General features: G+C 43.5%; 1 protein-coding gene across 1 annotated transcript in view; it reads right to left on the bottom strand.

Moving 5' to 3' along the window:
- Positions 1-17,538, bottom strand: part of LOC115276472 (stimulated by retinoic acid gene 6 protein-like) — a 53,533-nt gene that overhangs the window by 11,894 nt on the left and 24,101 nt on the right. The window contains exons 5-10 of the mRNA XM_029920511.1: positions 17,357-17,477; positions 15,818-15,863; positions 12,186-12,314; positions 11,222-11,292; positions 9,782-9,893; positions 4,712-4,865 (exon numbers count right to left, since the gene is read on the bottom strand). Coding sequence (XP_029776371.1) covers positions 4,712-4,865; positions 9,782-9,893; positions 11,222-11,292; positions 12,186-12,314; positions 15,818-15,863; positions 17,357-17,477 — 633 coding nt within the window. The remainder of the gene's footprint in view (positions 1-4,711; positions 4,866-9,781; positions 9,894-11,221; positions 11,293-12,185; positions 12,315-15,817; positions 15,864-17,356; positions 17,478-17,538) is intronic.

Raw genomic sequence — 17,538 nt, forward strand, 5'->3', positions numbered from 1 at the left:
AATAAATATTTATAGATCTCAAGTTAGGTAATGTTTCCTTAAATACATACAAGTGATAAAAGAAAAATGAATATGTGGGATTCCATCAAAGCTATAAAACATTTGTGTTTCAAAGGACACCAACAAAAAAGTGAAAAGCAACACATAGAATGGGAGAAAATATTTTCAAATTGTATTTCTCTATGGGATTCTCTACAGCTCAAGAATCAATAAATAATTCAATTTAAAAGTAGGCAACAGGGGCATCTGGGTAACTAAGTAGGTTAAGCATCCAACTTCGGCCCAGGTCATGATCTCATGGTTTGTATGTTCGAGCCCCATTTCAGGCTCCCTGCTGAGAGCCCAGAGCCTGGAGACTGCTTCCAATTCTGTGTCTCCTCTCTCTGTCTCTCCCATGCTCACACTCTGTCTCTCTGTCTTTCTCTCAAAAATAAACATTAAAAGAATTAAAAGTAAGCAACGAATCTCTATGGACATTACTCACAGAAGATGTACAAATGCCCAATAAATACATGAAAAGATTCTCAACATTATTAGCCATCAGGAAAATGAAAATCTAAATCACAAAAATATACCATTTCACACTTACTAGATGGCTGTAATAAAAAGACATACAGCTGAGCACCTGGGTAACTCAAGCGGTTAAGTGTTCAACTCCTCATTTTGGCTCAGGTCATGATCTCACCATTTGTGAGATGGAGCTCCGAATAGACTCTACACTGATGGTGAGGAGTCTGCTTCAGATTCTCTCTCTCCCTCTCGCTCTCTGCCCTGCTCCTACTTGTGCTCTCTCTCTCTCTCTCTCTCTCTCAAAACAAATAAGTAAACTTAAAAATTATTTTAAAAATCCAGCAATAAAGAATAATGAAATTGGGACACATGCTATGACATAGGTAAACTTTGTAAACATTTGCTAAGTGAGAGAAGCCAATGAAGAAAGACCACATGTATGATTCCATTTATATCAGAAGTCCAGAATAGCGAAATCCACAGAGCCAGAGAATAGTGGTAATCCAGGGCTGGGAGAGTTGAGGAGAAATGGGAAATGACTACAAAGTCATGATTTCTTTGTTGGTTGATGAAAATATTCTAAATTTGTGGTGATGTTGCACAATGGTGATGGTTGAGAATATACTAAAACCACTGAATTGTACTTTCTTTTCTTTAATTTTTTACTTTATTTTTTTAATATTTATTTTGGAGAGAAAGAGAGACAGAGTGTCAGTGGGGGAGGGGCAGAGAGAGAGGAGACACAGCATTGCAAGCAGGTTCCAGGCTCTGAGCTGTCAGCACAAAGCCTGATGTGGGGCTTGAACTCACAGACTGCAAGATCATGACATGAGCTGAAGTTGGATGCTTAACTGACTGGGCCACTCAAGCGCCCTTAAAAAAATTTTTTTTTAATGTTTATTTTATTTTTGAGAGAGAGAGAGAGAGAGAGAGAGAGAGCGCGCAAGTGAGCAGGGCAGAGAGAGAGGGAGACACAGAACCCAAAGCAGGTTCCAGGCTCTAAGCTGTCAGCACAGAGTCAGACACAGGGCTCAATCTCATGAACTGTGAGACCATGACCTGAGGTGAAGTCAGATGCTTAACGGACGGAGCCACTCAGGTGCCCTGAATTGTACTTTAAATGGATGATTTGTATGTGTGTGAATTAGATCTTCAAAGAGCTCCCTTAAAAAGAAGGAAAAGGAAGCTGATTTTCATTCCTTTCAAGTTTCAAACATGTCTCTGTCCCAGAATCACCAGGATTAGGCAACTGCTTATCCCAAACCTCACCCGACAGAAAGGATGCAGGTAAGTCACCAAAAGTCTCAGCCCCGGAGGTGCAGGGATCCTTGAAGGAAAGGATTAGAGGAGTCTGGCCACAAGCAGAGTGAGTGCAGGCTCCCACCAGCCAGCAGCAAGAATATGACTGCACACTTTTAACTTAATGCCTTTATCTTCCCAAAATGAAGCATGTTCAGCTTAGAAGTCTCTATTGGCCAGAGGGCAGCTGTTTTAAAGCTGAAAAAAATCAAGACAGTGATTTTTATATTTTGATTCTCAAAGTACCTAAACATGTGAGGAAATCCATGCAAGAAGGGGTAAAACATGAGTGAATAAGATGATTCAGTTACTACAGATCACTCAGAGCAAGTAACTGAAGTTGGCATTAGAAACTTGTCCCGGGGTGCCTGCCTGGCTCAGTCAGTGGAGGGTGAGACTCCTCATCTCGGGGTCATGAGTTCAAGCCCCATACTGGGTATAGAGATGACTTAAAAAATAATATCTTTTAGAAAATTAAAAAATAAAGCAAAAATTTGCCCAGGAGAGGGGTGGAAATGTAAACTTAAAGAAGTATGACTTAAAATTAGTATTACTGAACTAAAAGATTAGAGTATGCTTGCTGAGTGCTGTACTCAGGGACTCAAAAGGCAGAGCATAAACCAACATTAAAGGTGAATACAATGTTCAAGTGCAACAACAAAGTGTGGTCATAGGGAAGAGGCAGTACCAGCCCCAGTGTTCACATAAAAGGTAACTTTCCATCTACCCTATGACACAGCAATTATACTACGAGGTATCTATCCAACAGATACAAAAATGCTGATTCGAAGAGCCATATGCACCCCAATGTTTATGGTGGCACTATCAACAAGAGCCAAATGATGGAAAGAGCCTAAATGTTCATCGATTAATGAATGGATTAAGAAGATGTATACAAGGAATACAGAAGTGCTGATGCATAGGGGCACATGTACCCCAATGTTCATACAGTACTTTCAACAACAGCCAAATCATGGAAAAAGCCTAAATGCCCATCCATTGATGAATGGATCAAGATGTGGTTTATATATACAATGGAATACTACATGGCAATGAGAAAGAATGAAATCTGGCCATTTGTAGCTATATGGATGAGTACTATGCTACTTGAGGATATTATGCTAAGTGAAAAAAAGTCAGGCAGAGAAGGACAGATACCATATGTTTTCACTCATGTGGAACAGGAGTGGCCATAGGGGAGGGGAATGGGAAAAAAATAGTTAAGGAGAGGGAGGGAGGCAAACCATAAGACTCAAATACTGAGAACAAGCTGAGGGTTGATGGGGAGTAGGGGAGAGGGGAAAATGGGTGATGGGCATGGAGGAGGGCACTTGTTGGGATTAGCACTGGGTGCCATATGGAAACCAACTTGACAATAAACTATATTTTTAAAAAAAGATGTGATATATACATGCAATAGAATACTACTCAGTGATGACAAAGAATGAAATATTGCCATTTGCAATAATGTGGATAGAACTAAAGGGTATTATACTAAGCACAGTCAGTCAGAGAAAAGTAGATCATATGATTTCACTCATATGTGGTATTTAAAAAACATAACAGATAACATAGGGGAAGGGAAGAAAACATAAGATAAAAACAGAGAGGAAGACAAACCATATAGAGGGCTACCGGAGGAGTGGTAGGTGGGGGGATGGGCTAAATTGGTGATGGCCATTAAGGAGGGCACATTTTGGGATAGGCCCTGAGTGTCATATATGAGATGAATCACCGGGTTCTACCTCTGAAGCCAAGACTATGTTAACTAACTGTGTTAGTTATGTTAACTAAGTTAGTATGTTAACTAACTTGAATTAAAAAAAAGATTACTTCCCATGTCACAAGTACAAAAGAGAATTTTCCTCAAATAATTCACGATAGATCTATTTCCCCGCTCTGAGAAATATTCTACTACCCTATGAGTCTTAAGTAAACATATCATTGGCAACACCTGTTTCATGGCTTAAGGAACATTGGTAATTTATAGTCATTAAATGTCAGTGCTACAAAGGCTGCTAGAAACCTCAGCACCCCTATCCATGGCCCATTTTAAAGATGAGGAAGCCAGGGTGCAAGAGAGAGGACCCACTTGTCTGATGACGCAGAGTGTACCTGACATCTTATCCAGGGCCTTTCTCCGCAGGAAAGAGGGAAGAGCTCTGCTCCCTCTGTGGGCAATAGGCACAGAATTAGAATGTTTCAAAGAAAGCTACTTTTTTAAGGGAAACTGACTGCTATGGACAGACTCATATGTTGAAGTCCTAATGCCCAGTATGATGGTATTTAGAGATGTGGCCGTGGGGATTAGTGCCCTTATAAGAAGAGATGGGGGAGGTCCTGCTTCCCCTTCCTGCTCTCCAGCAGGTGAGGATGCAAAGAGGCGGCCATCTGGAAATCAGAAAGCAAGCCCTCATGAGGCTCCAGAGCTGCTGGCACCTTGAACTCCCCAGACTCTTAAACTGGGGAACGGGTGTATGTTGTTTCTACTACCAGTCTACGGTAAATTGTTATAGCAGCCTGAACTAAGCAGAAATTAAATCTGAACAACATAAATACATTTTTCATATAATCCTAAAGAAAAGCCAAGGCTGGCTGTTTTATTTTTTCCAAAGTGAAAAATACATGATGATTTTAGTTGTTCCCACTGGCATCAGAACCAAATAGGCTGTTTAAAATGAGAAAATTCTCAGGGATGTTCAATTCAGCCCCAAATGGTTTTTAGCAAAAATCCCTGGATCCCGACCATGGAGGCACAGATCCGTGGTAACCCACTTTCCCCCAAACCAGTCCCCTCATGCAGGTGGTAGCAATACTCCAGCAATAATTATTCCAGGTGTGCACTGGCCACCGGTTATAAGTCTTTTTCACTTTCCCAACAAAGGGAGCAGGATGGTTTTACCTTTGCTGACGTTCATCAGCTCTTTCACCTGCAGGATGGCTGGGATCAGGGTCCCTGTCTGGTTCATGGAGGCAATGTAGTTCTCCAGCTCCCCTTCGAACACATCCAGCTCGTCTCTCACATACACGAACATGCAGAACTCAATGACAATGAACTGGCGAAAAGAGCAAACATTTCAGTCTTACCTGAGTCCAGCCTAGTATGTAAATAACATACAGACCTCTCTGGTTTTGAGGTCAAAACTCTTTGAAGTTCAAAGCACATTGAAGTTCAAATAGATTCTGAACACTGGCTATACCAAGATGGGTGGGATTGTGTCTTCTCTGAAAACATCTTTGGAATCACCCCAAACTCTTTCCTTCACCCTATAGCATACAAGACTAAGTGCTACAAGGGCTCGTCACTCCTTAAACATTAATTACCTCCAAGTGAAATGAATGTCTAACTTTGAATAAGAAGTGACCCTGGGGGAAGTTCCAGCCGTATCTCTCACTGCTTTCTCCTTGCATCTTGATGGAACCACACTGGAGAAAGTACTGTTTGCTGTGTACATACCACACTTGCTCACTCCCATCATCCTGTCATCATGCCTTCACACTGCCTACCACCAGGCCAAAGCTCCTAGACTTCCTACTACCACTTTACTTCATCAACCAAATTTTGTCTGTCTTTGAATGTGCAGTTCAAATGCTACCATCTTCAGGCAGCTTCTCAATCTAGAATAATGCACTCAACTTTCAGAGTACTTTCACCTCTTCTTTGTCTCTCTCTCCATGGCACATACTTCATACCACATCATATCCCCTAGGATACGACCCCTAGACCATGGGTCTCTCCCAGCCCAAGACTCTGCTGAATTGCCTCTCTTCTATCTTCCAGGTCTTAGCATGGTGCTTGGCATACAGTAGATAATCACCAAAGACTAAAGGAACACAGTAACTTCAAGTCAGTTATTCACATTGCAGAGAACTCCACTTGTCAATTAAAATCCATTCTCCCCTTCTTTGGGCACAAAGCTGGACTACATTTCCCAGCTTCCCTTGAGTTAAATGTGGCCATGTGTCAAGGTTCTTGCCCATAGAAGATGAGTGGAAGGAATGTGTACTATTCTACAAGGGCACTTTGAAAACCTCCCATATTTCTCCATGTAACTTCCCCTTCTGCTGACTGGATGCAGAGGGTGAAGTTTCTCGGGATAATGAGGCACATGGTGGAATAATCTCGGTTACAGAATAACACATGGAGGACTGTTGCCCCTCAAACCTGAATACCCACTCAACATTGTTACATGGGCAAACATATACACAGTGGTAAGTCACTAAAATTTAGGGGTTTATGTGGTACTCCAGCGTTACCTAACTCATACATTCATTTGAAACTTAATCACAGGAGTGGTACCAGGGTGGCTGTCAATTAAGCATCTGACTTCAGCTCAGGTCATGTTCTCACAGTTTGTAGGTTCAAGTTCTACATCAGACTCTGTGCTGACAGCCCAGAGACTGGAGCCTGCTTTGGATTCTGTGTCTCTTTCTCTCTCTGCCCCTCCTGTGCTCATGCTCTGTGTGTCTGTCTCTTTCTTTCTCAAAAACAAATAAACATTAACAGATTTTTTTAAAACTTAATTACATTACTAATTTATACAGGTATCATCTGGAAGACAATATGGTCTTCCCTTTCTATTTCTCCATTTTGACCCTCCTTTTGACTCAAATATCTTACCTCAGATAACTTTGACCACATGAAATGTTTTGACTCTGTGCATATGAAAGTCAGAATTATGGCAACATTAAATTTTTTTGTTGAGAGAGTAAACTTAAACAATGTATCTATACTGAAACATGACGATCACCCAAAGTCCATAGCTTACATCACTGTTGGCTCTCAGTGTTGCACATTCTGTGGGTTTGGACAAATGTCTAGTGACATGTATCTACCATGATAGTATCATACAAAGTCCTTTCACTGCTCTAACATCTTCTGTGTTCTGCCTATTCATCCCTCCCTCTCCTCAATCCTTGACAACCACTGATCTTTTATTGTCTCCATAATTTTGAGTTCCAAAATTCACACGGTTGGAATCATATAATGTGGACCTTTTCAAATTGGCATCTTTCACTTATTAATACGTATCTAAGTTTCTTCTAGGTTTTTCATGGCTCGGTAGTTCATTTCATTTTAGTGTTGAATTGTATCCCATTGCCTGGATGTGCCAAAGATCATTTATCCATTCACCTACTGAAGGACTCTTGGTCACTTCTATATTTTGGCAATTATGTATAAAGCTGTTATAAACATCCATGTGCACATTTTTGTGTGGACATAAGTTTTCAGTGCATGTGGGCAAATACTAAGGAGGGTGATTGCTGGATCATATGGTAAGAGTACATTTAGTGTTATCAGAACTGACCAAAGTGTCTCCCAAAGTGGCTGTACCCTTTGTATCCCCACCAGCAATGAAGGAGAGTACCTGCTCTTCACACCCTTGTCAGCATGTGGTGTTGGCAATGTTCTGAATTCTGGCCATTCTAATATTATAATGTATAGTAGTTATTTTGATTGTTGTCTTAATGTGTATTTTTCCTGATGACATAGGCTATAGAGCATGTTTCCATTTGCTTATTTGCCATTTGTCTATCTTCTCTCTGAGGTGACTATTTAAAGCCTTTGGTCCATTTTTATTTGGGTTATTTGTTTTCTTATTGTTGAATTTTAACAGTTCTTTGTATACTTTGAATAACAGTCTTTTTCAGATGAGCCTTTTGCAAATATTTTCTCCCAGTGTGTGGCTTGTCTTTTCACTCTCTTGACAGAGTCCTTTTGCAGAGTAAAATGTTTTACTGAAGTCTAGTATTTTAATGAAGTCCAGCTTATTAGTCTTTCTTTCATGGATTGTGTCTTTGGTGTCATATCTAAAAAAATCTTCACCACTTATCTATAGAAAACCAACTAGTGATTATCAGAGGGGAGTTGGGTAGGGGGATGGGCATAACAGATGAAGGAGATTAAGAGGACACTTACCATGAGGAGCACTGAGTAATGTATAGAATTGCTGAATCACTATACTGTATACTTGAAATAATATAACACTATGACAACTATACTAGAATTAAAATAAAAATACATACCTACATACACACAAACATACACACATACATAAATTCACTATCAGTCTCAAATAAATGCTTGGTAATGCCAAATAATAATAACAATAATTAGTTTAATTAAAAAAACTAAAAAGTCATCACCAAACCTAAGGTAATCTAAATTTTCTCCAATTTCACCTTCTGGCAATTTTATAGTTTTACATTGGACATTTAGGTCTGTGATTCATTTTAAGTTAATATTTAGGAAGGTCTGTATCCAGACTCATTTTTTTTTCCTGTGGATGTCTAGTTGTTCCAGCACCATTTGTTAAAAAGAAAATCTTTGCTCCATTGTATTGCCTTTACCTCTCTGTCAAAGACAAGCTGAATATATTTATGTTGGTCTATTGCATAGTTCTCCATCCTGTCCATTGATTCATTTGTCCATATTGGCAACATCACACCATCATGATTAGGGTAGCTTTGTAGTAAGTCTTGAAATCGAGTAGTGTCAGTCCTCCAATTTTCTTCTTTCCTTTTAATATTGTGTTGGCTATAATGAGTCTTTTGTCTCTCCCTATAAACTTTAGAACCAGTTTGTCAGTATCCACAAAATAACTCCCTGGAGTTTTGATTGAGATTGCACTGAATTCCAATATAGATCAATCCCAATATTGGTAGATCAAGTTGGGAAGTACTGATATCTTGACATATTGAATCTTTCCATCCATGCATATGCAATATCTCTCCATGTATTTAGTTCATCTTTTATTTCTTTCAACACAGGTTTGTAGTTTTCCTCATATAGATCTTGTACATATTTTATTAGATTTATATTTAAGTATTCCTTTTGGGGGGTTGCTAATGTAAATGATATTGTTTTTTAATTTCAAATTCCTCTTGTTTAATGCTGAAATATAGAAAAGCAATTAACTTTTGTATGTTAGCCTTGTACCCTGCAACCTTGCTATAACTGCTTATAGCAGTTGGATTCCTTAAAAATTTTTATTTTTAAGTATCTTTGCACCCAACATGGGGCTCAAACTTAGAATCTGAGATTAAGAGTCACATGCACTATCAACTGAGCCAACCAGATGCCCCTTCAGGAGTTTTTTGTTGGTTCATTTGGATTTTCTATATACACAATCATGTCATCTGTGAACAAAGACAGTTTTACTTCTTCCTTCCCTATCAGTATACCTTTTATTTCCTTGTCTTGTCTTATTACTTAGCTAGGATTTCCTACGTAAATGTTGAGTGATGAGGGGAAATAGTCTTGCCTACTTCCTGAGTTTCATGGAAAAGCTTCTAATTTCTTGCCATAAAATATGATGCTAGCTGTACATTTTTTTGTTGATATTTTTTATCAGAGTGAAAAAGTTCCCCTCTATGCATAGGTTACTGAAAAAAATTATCATGAACTAGTGTTGAATTTTGTGAAATGTTTTTCCTGCATCTGTTGATACAATCATGTAATTTTTCCTCTTTCAGTTATAGATGTGATTAATTGATTTTTAATATTTTACCAGGCTTGCATCCCTGACATAAATCCCACTCAGTTGTGGTGTATAATTCTTTTTATACATTGCTTGATTTGATTTGTTCCATTCCATTGTGATTCTCTAGATCCACCTGTCTCCAATTTTAGGGACAATGGTTTGTACCATGACTTCTCTTCTCTTATGGATCTAAGAACAACTGTTGATTTTCAGTTTGTTCAGACTTTTACTTTTTGTTAGGATGGAGTGGCATCTTGCAGGGTCTTTACATGGAACTGACAACTGGAAGTCTCCACAAATAATTCAATTACATTTATTAGTTATTTACCATGTGGGTGAAAGTGTCCTTGGAATAAAAATGGTGGAGGTCAAAAAATTGTACTTCTTTGATTTACAGACTCAACTTGGACCCACCTTTTAAAGAATAAGCCATGCCCTAACCCCATCCCACTTATAAAATAGAAAAGGGTTTGTTTGGATCTACTTACAAGGTACAGGCATATGAAAGCCAACACAGTGGTTCCAATCATTCTGCTTGGGAACTGAAAGCAGGGGTCCCACTCATATATCCTGGTCTGGAACCAGGACTTTTTAGTCTCCCTGTGAAGGAAAAAATAACAGAAAAGAGAGGCTGTGGTTGGTAACCAAATGTCTGATTCTTCTGAAAATAACCTTCATCTTAGAATTTAGTGAATACTGGTAGATTCTAGTTTCCATTCTCCCCTTATTCTTAAAAACAGAGACTCAGTTTTATTCAGTACAGCAGTTCACCAAACTCAAGGGCTATGGTTTCTGATCTCTCTTAGAGTAAAGAGCGGCCAATCAGATGTCACCAGATGTGGCAGTTCGGGGAGGGCTGAGGTGTAATTCACACAGTGGGGAGGGACCTCATTTCCGTTCCTTCTTCTCTCCTGCCTGCTGTCTGAACACAGATACAGTGGCTGTCCAAGCTGGAGCCCACCCCAGCATCCGTCTTGGTCTGTAGACAGCCTTCATGATGACAACTACTAAGAGTTGGAGCAGAAAGACAAATGACCAGTAAGCTCCCATGGTGGGCAGTCCAGGGTCAGTATGAACTACCTGCCTCCCAAATTCTTTTATATAAGAAAGAAATGAATCTCCCTCTTGTGTGTCCCACTGTTATCTTGCATTTTCTGCTACATGTAACTAAACGTAGTTCTAACCAAAGTACTAGCTTTGCCACTGTACGACCTTCAATTAGACAAGTCCCCTTCCTGGGGCTTATCCCCTTGTACACAGTGTGGTGGCAGGGGTAGGGCTGCTCACTGAAGACCATGAGCTTGGCCATGAGCTATGTCCTCTGGGATTGATGAGAGTCCCTGCAGTGTTTCTCTGGGAACCTGCTCCATCCCCTCAGTCCTACCACTTAAGTGAGGCTGAACCACTTGCTAGTTCCAAGGACGAACATATGACAGGCTTAACTCTAATCACCTAACCACAGTAATTCGTTCTGGGAAAGCATGTGGTCTGATGCGACTCCATGAAACACGCTCATGGGAGTTTGGTTTGAATTAGTAGAAAGTCTCTCTTGCCTGTGATCTTAAACCAGGAGGGTATAAGCTTAGAGATTCTGAGGCCCACCACGGAGAGGAAGCCCACCTAACTACAAGGCTAACACAGATCAAAGCAGAGCGAAGGGAAAATGAGGAAACCAGCCCTGGTTCTGATATCAATTAGGCCACCGGATCCATCTGCATCTGGACTGACCACCTCTTGATTTTTTAATTATGGAAGGCCACACATTTCCTTTTTCTCTTTAAGCTGGTTTGAGTGGAGTTTCTGTCATTAGCAAATAGGAGTCCTAACTACTATGTGCTCATTCAGTCATCTCTGGGTCTCCTGCATTGTCGGGGTTCATCAACACCAGCACAGACCCCCAGGGGTGAAAGCAGCACACTGGGGCTTACTGTGGGGGGGCCTTCCTCAGGAGCCGCTTGACATGCTCTGCCTGGTGGACTTCCAGAAAAGGCTTTTCTTCCTGTGAGCAGATAGAGAGGTGTCCGCTGGGGCTCACAAACCCTAATTAGGGTTTTGGTCTCTTTATGTTTTTTTTTAAATTACAGTTTATTGTCAAGTTCGTTTCATACAGCACCCAGTGCTCATCCCAACAAGTGCCCTCCTCCATGCATATCACCCATTTTCGCCCTCCCCTACCCCATGCACCGTCAGTTTGTTCTCAGCATTTAAGAATCTCTTAAACTCTTATTGTTTGCCTCCCTCCCTCTCCTTAAATAATTCCCCCCCCATGGTCCTCTGTTAAGTTTCTCCTGTTCCACATATGAGTGAAAACATATGGTATCTGTCCTTCTCTGCCTGACTTATTTCACTTAGCATGACACCCTCGAGGTCCATCCACATTGCTACAAATGGCCAGATTTCATTCTTTCTCATTGCCATGTAGTACTCCATTGTGTATATATACCACATCTTCTTGATCCATTCATCAGGTGATGGACCTTTAGGCTCTTTCCATGATTTGGCTATTGTTGACAGTGCTACTATGAACATTGAGGTACATGTGTTCCGATGCATCAGTACTTCTGTATCCCTTGGGTAGATCCCCAGCAGTGCTATTGCTGGGTCAAAGGGGAGTTTTGGACAGGTTATTGTCCCAGAGGGCAGGAATCTGAGTAACACTGCCCTTTTAGATTGAGCACAGTGGTTAAGAGGGAGCCTCGACAACCAAAGTCTCCGATTCCGGTCCTGGCTCCAATCCAGACTATCGACATGACCTCGGGCAATGCAACTCGCCTCTCTCGGTCCACCTCTCTTCATGCAGAAAGGGAGAAGTAAAAATAGCGCCCACCTCAGAGGGCTGCTGTGAAGACTACACCTGCCGGCACACACACGGTGCTCATGCTCAGTACTCACCCTCTGCAGCTCCCAGCCCAGGTGGACCCTCAGTGACTTGACAAACATGTGCAGGAAGCGGCCCAGCAGGAAGGCCAGGCACAGCAGCGATGGCCAGTAAAACATGACAGTCTCATACTTCCCCAGAAACTGCAACAGACGCAGAGCATCGGGCGCAGGCTCTAGGCGGGGCAGGGCCAGGCAGAGGGGAAGCTGTGGACAGGAATCTGCCTGCCCCGGGCCACTCTCGCCATGCCCATGCCTCAGGGCTTGGCAGTCAGTGATCCATGTTCTGCTCCCCCAGCCCCACGTCACCGCCTGAGCAGTGGGCTAGAGTCCAGCAGCCCTGGGTGTGAATCCCAACGCCCCCATTTTATTGTTTAATTTACATCCAAGTTAGTTAGCATATAGTGCAGCGATGATTTCAGGAGTAGATTCCTTAACGCCCCTTACCCATTTAGATGATCACGCCTCCCATAACCCCTCTAGCAACCTGTTTTGTTTTATACAAAGGGCTTTCACAGATTTTTCTGATAAGTTATGAAATGCTACTTCTAGAAAACACACACCACAGAGAGAAGAAGAGAAAGAGGGGTGAGGAGGGGAGACAGCAGAGGGTTGGAGAGGAGAGACTGGGAGAGACATGTGGAGAGAAGGAGAAACAGAGAGAGAGGAAAGAAGGAAGGAAGGAGGGAGGGAGGGAGGAGGGGGTCCCTATAACTGCCATCACGTTGGCAGCAACACATGTTCTCAGGAGTATGACCCTCTCAAAATGGTCCTCATAGTTTTTCTATGATTTTAGTTCCATTTTAATGAAAAAAAAAGTTTCCCCCCCCACTGTTTTAAGACAAATAATATTGTAATTTATCTTTCACAATATACTGGTTGGTTTCATGTTTTTTGTTTCCAGAGCACTTTCCCCCATGGGGAGTCGGGTTTTGATGTAGCGATGCTCGGGCGTGGGGCACAGACATGCTGACATGCAGCGCTCACGTCTCCTCTTCATCTTCCTCTCCATATATGCTCACAGCTTAGACATCAGACATCACCACTGCCAATATTCCCGTGTCTTTTCTCTGTACCTATCTTTACATCTATACCTGTTATAAATTGAGTTTATACCAAATACATAGGCCTGTCTACATCATAATCAGCTCCCCACGTGGTTATGAATTATTTGCAAACATCACTTTTAATGCTGCATAACAGTACATTATTTAGATGAATCAACTTTAAAGTCTCTCCTAATATGTGACATTGTAGACTCTTCAACATCTCATTTTTATACATAATGTTTCCATGAACACATCTGAGAACATGAAATTAAACCTTTATTATTACTTTAGTCTGGATTCCAGTTCCAGGATTTTTAACTAGTAAGTCCCATTAGCCCCTTGTGGGAAGCTGCAAAGATTCAGCTGCTTGGCCATTTGCTAGCCGGAAATGTCACTCCCTGAGGGGAGTTACAAAAATAGGCAGGGGAGGGGCGCCTGGGTGGCTCAGTTGGTTAAGCCTCCGAGTTTTGCTCAGGTCAGATCTCACGTTCTGGGTTCGAGCCCCGCGTCGGGCTCTGTGCTGACAGCTCAGAGCCTGCAGCCTGCAGCTTGCAGCCTGCTTCTGGTTCTGTGTCTCCTTCTCTCTCTGCCCCTCCCCCTCTCATGCTCTGTCTCTCTCTGTATCAAAAATAAATAAAACATTAAAAAATTTTTAAAAAATGTTAAGACTTTCATGTCCTAAAAAAAAAAAAAAATAGGCAGGGGAGCGCCACTCCCTGTCAGGAGAAGCCAGAAGAACAAAGATCAATCGCCTACAGGCAGGGTGGTATTGGCCCTTCAGTGCTGTGCTAAAAACCTTAGTTTGGTTCCTCTTTTACTCCAGCCTTAATCCCTTAACCCTGTTTCCTAGCAACCGACCTAGGTCAGCTGCCTTGTTTTCCCACCTCGAAACCTTTATAAGATACGGTGTTTTCTCAATAAAGAAGAGGCTTGATCAGAAAACACTTGTCTTGCCTCACTCTCTGTGCTCCCCTTCCTGCCCTACTCTCTCTCCCTCCCTCAGGAACGAACCCTCGAGGATTTACCACCCCGCTGACCTGGCTGGGGTGTCTAGACTGGACAAGTGACGCCCCAATGTGGGGCTCAGTGAGGAAACACAAGTGACGCCCCAACATGGGGTGAGTGACGGGAACACGACAGCCCCTGAGTCTTACTTTCTTACCAGCAAACTGGGGAGGCACTAATATCCTGTCTTCAAAGTACCTTGAAGCACTTTGAACTATGCAGTAGTTAATTTGAGGGACTGAGCCTAGAACACCTAGCACCCAGCAGTTCTTAACTCAATAACCATGAATATTCAGAATTTCAAAAGAACCTCAGGAAGACGGGAAGCTCTCCAAGGCACCAAAAAAGATGCCTGTGATCTGGAATCTCCGGTACTGTGAGCAGGGTGAGGAGGGCATCTTTTTGGGCAGAGGTATGCCAGCACAGAGATGAAGAGGGAAGTCCCAGCCCCCCAAGCTCTTTTCCAGTCTAGCTCCCCCACTCCTCATCACACCCTATAATCCTCCAAGGTTGGTCAAGTCTGAGAAAGGCTTTGTCAAGGGTCCTGGCCCAGGTGGCCGCCTAGTGATCCCCTCGCCTGTCTATCCTTCTAGATGCAGTGAGGCTCCCTCTTTCATCTTGTTCCTTTTTCTGGTGTACAAGGCTAAATGGATGAACTGCCCCCCCCACCTCAATTCCAAGGACAATGCATGACAAAGCTGGAAGGGTTCATCCAGTCTGAGATTTCCATTTTATAGACAGAGAAACTGAGGCTCCACGAAGGAGTGGAAAGAAATGAGCTTTGGAGGGGCACCTGGGTGCCTCAATTGGGTAAGTCTCCAACATCAGTTAGTTCACAATCTCATGATTTGTGAGTTCCAGCCCCATGTAGGGCTCTCTGCTGACAGCTGGGAGCCTGGAGCCTGCTTCAGATTCTGTGTCTCCCTCTCTCTCTGCTCCTCCCCCACTCACACTTTGTGTGTGTGTGTGTGTCTCTCTCTCTCAGTCAAAAATTAACATTAAAGAAAATTAGGGGTGCTGGGTGGCTCAGTTGGATGGGCATCAGACTCAATTTCAGCTCAGGTCATAGTTTCATGGTTTGTGAGTTCGAGCCCAACATCAGGCTCTGCACTGACAGAGTGGAGCCTGCTTGGGATTCTCTCTCTCCCTCTCTCTCTCTCTCTCTCTTTCTCTTTCAAAATAAGTAAATAAACTTTTAAAAAATTAAAAAAAAAAGAAGAAATGAGCTTGGGAGTCAACCAGACCTGGTGTCAATTCTCAAATTTGCTATTTCTTACGAGTTACTTAATAAACTTAGACCTCAGTTTCCTCACCTGTAAAATAGGTCTGCTGAGAGGTTTCCCTTGAGGGGTTGCTTCCCTACCTTGAGGGGTTGCTGTGACATCAACTGAGAGAACATCTGTCTGTGAATGAGCATCCTGATGAACATAAGACGCTATACAAACGGAAGCGTCACGAATGGCTCCAACTCTCCTTTCGGTCACACAAAGGAGCTGAGGCCCAGAGAGTGGCAGAGGCTTGTCCAATGTCACACAGCAAACTGGTCATGGTGATAGGACTGAATGCTCTAAACACAGCTCAGCAGGGACTCACCTGCCCATGGGGACATTCTATGATGTGAAGGATGGTAACAGCAAACCTGTAGGACAGAAACAAGGCTTGGGGCACTGTGGTCCCTCCCAGCACGGCCCCTGTGAAGCAGCCCAGATCCCATCAGCCTGGAGCTCCCTCCTCTTCCCTGACTCCTCGGGAAGGGCTGGGTGCCAGGCCTCTGTGTACATCCCACCCAGATCAAGCACCCTGCTCGTGCAAAGTACATGCGCCAAATTCACTTAACATGTCCCGGCACAGGACACCATCCTGGAATCCACACAGCAGAGCACAAAAACCCAGTGATCTCCTCCTCCCTGCCCTCATCATCCCCCAGAAAGGAATTTGTCCAGAGTCACACCCAGAGCTGGGACCAAGGCTCAGGTCTCCTGGCTGGTGTCTATGCTCCTTCTGCCGAGACTGGCCTTGTCTGGAAACGCTGCCGTGAGGACAGAGCCTCCAGGCTTTAGCCCCACAGGACACACATGCCTGGTCATAGTCAAGCTTGATTCATCTCCCAAGGTATACAAGCTGCTGAGGATTCCCACCACCCATTCTTCCCTGGGTCTGTCACAGGCCGGCAGGATGGCATTACCCCACGTCTAACCCTGGATGTTCTGTCTTTTAATCTTACAAAGCAAGCTTAGGAATTGTAGCTATGATGTGTCAGGTGCCCTCTAGTGGCCCCCACACTGGGCCTGAGGAGCCCTGCCTCACAGAAATTGCTGAAGTGGGGAGCCAGCTCAGTAAGGGGGAAAAGCAGAATGCTAGAAAGCAGAATGCCCATAGGAGGACCCAGTCAGCAAGTATTCCTGGGGCCGGCTCCAGGCCGGGTCTGGGGCGAGTCCTGAGAGCACAGAAATCACCAGAAGGGTCAAGAAGTCCTCCATCTGTGGGGTCGATGACCCATGAAAGATGAGCATAGATCTATCAGTGGACCCAGTCAGGGAAGATAACCCACATTGGAGAATAACAACATATAGACAAAGAGGTCAGAACGCATGACCCACAAGGGTCTATCTTGTTCTGCAGCGTACTCCCTGGCTCATAGCAGAGACCTATAGCACGATTGCTGAGTGAATAAGCGGGTGGATGAAGGAATGCAGGAGTCTGGTGTGACTGGAGGTGTGTGCTAGAGGCTGTTAGGGATAGAGACACAGGGGAGGCCAGACTGCAGTGGCCCCAAATGAGCTCCCAGGGAAGACATGACAGCACAGAGAAGAAGCATCCAATGGGTCTCCAACATCCCCCAGTGGGATCCTTGGTAGTTGACAGAAATGAAGTGTTCTGACTTCTGGAATATTCTAACTGCAAGTGGCCCACGAAGCAGAAAGAATGCCTGACCTCCTGCAGGTTTAGGTGCAGTCCCAGGGAGAGGCCACCATGGGACCTGGGACCGGTCACCCCACCTGCCCATGGTGGGCCTCAGTCTGGGCAAAGATGACCTCCAAGGGGAGCTCTCAGGTCACCTCCAGCCCTTTGTCCAGAGTGCAGCCATAGCAAAGGAGTCACAGGAGGGCAGACACACAGGGTCCATCTTACCAGATCAGAGAGTAGCTGAAGCCGAGGATGGAGCTGACCAGATGGAACTCCGACGAGAGGCAGGCAAAGAAGGGGAAGTAAGACAGGCCGACTTCCATGCCTCCGATCAGAAGCACAAAGGCTGGGGGAGACAGGGCCAGAGATGCTGTGAGCCTTCTTCTCATGGGCTCAGGGGTGTCCCA

Source organism: Suricata suricatta, chromosome 13 (assembly GCF_006229205.1).
Source record: "Suricata suricatta isolate VVHF042 chromosome 13, meerkat_22Aug2017_6uvM2_HiC, whole genome shotgun sequence".
NCBI lineage: Eukaryota > Metazoa > Chordata > Mammalia > Carnivora > Herpestidae > Suricata > Suricata suricatta.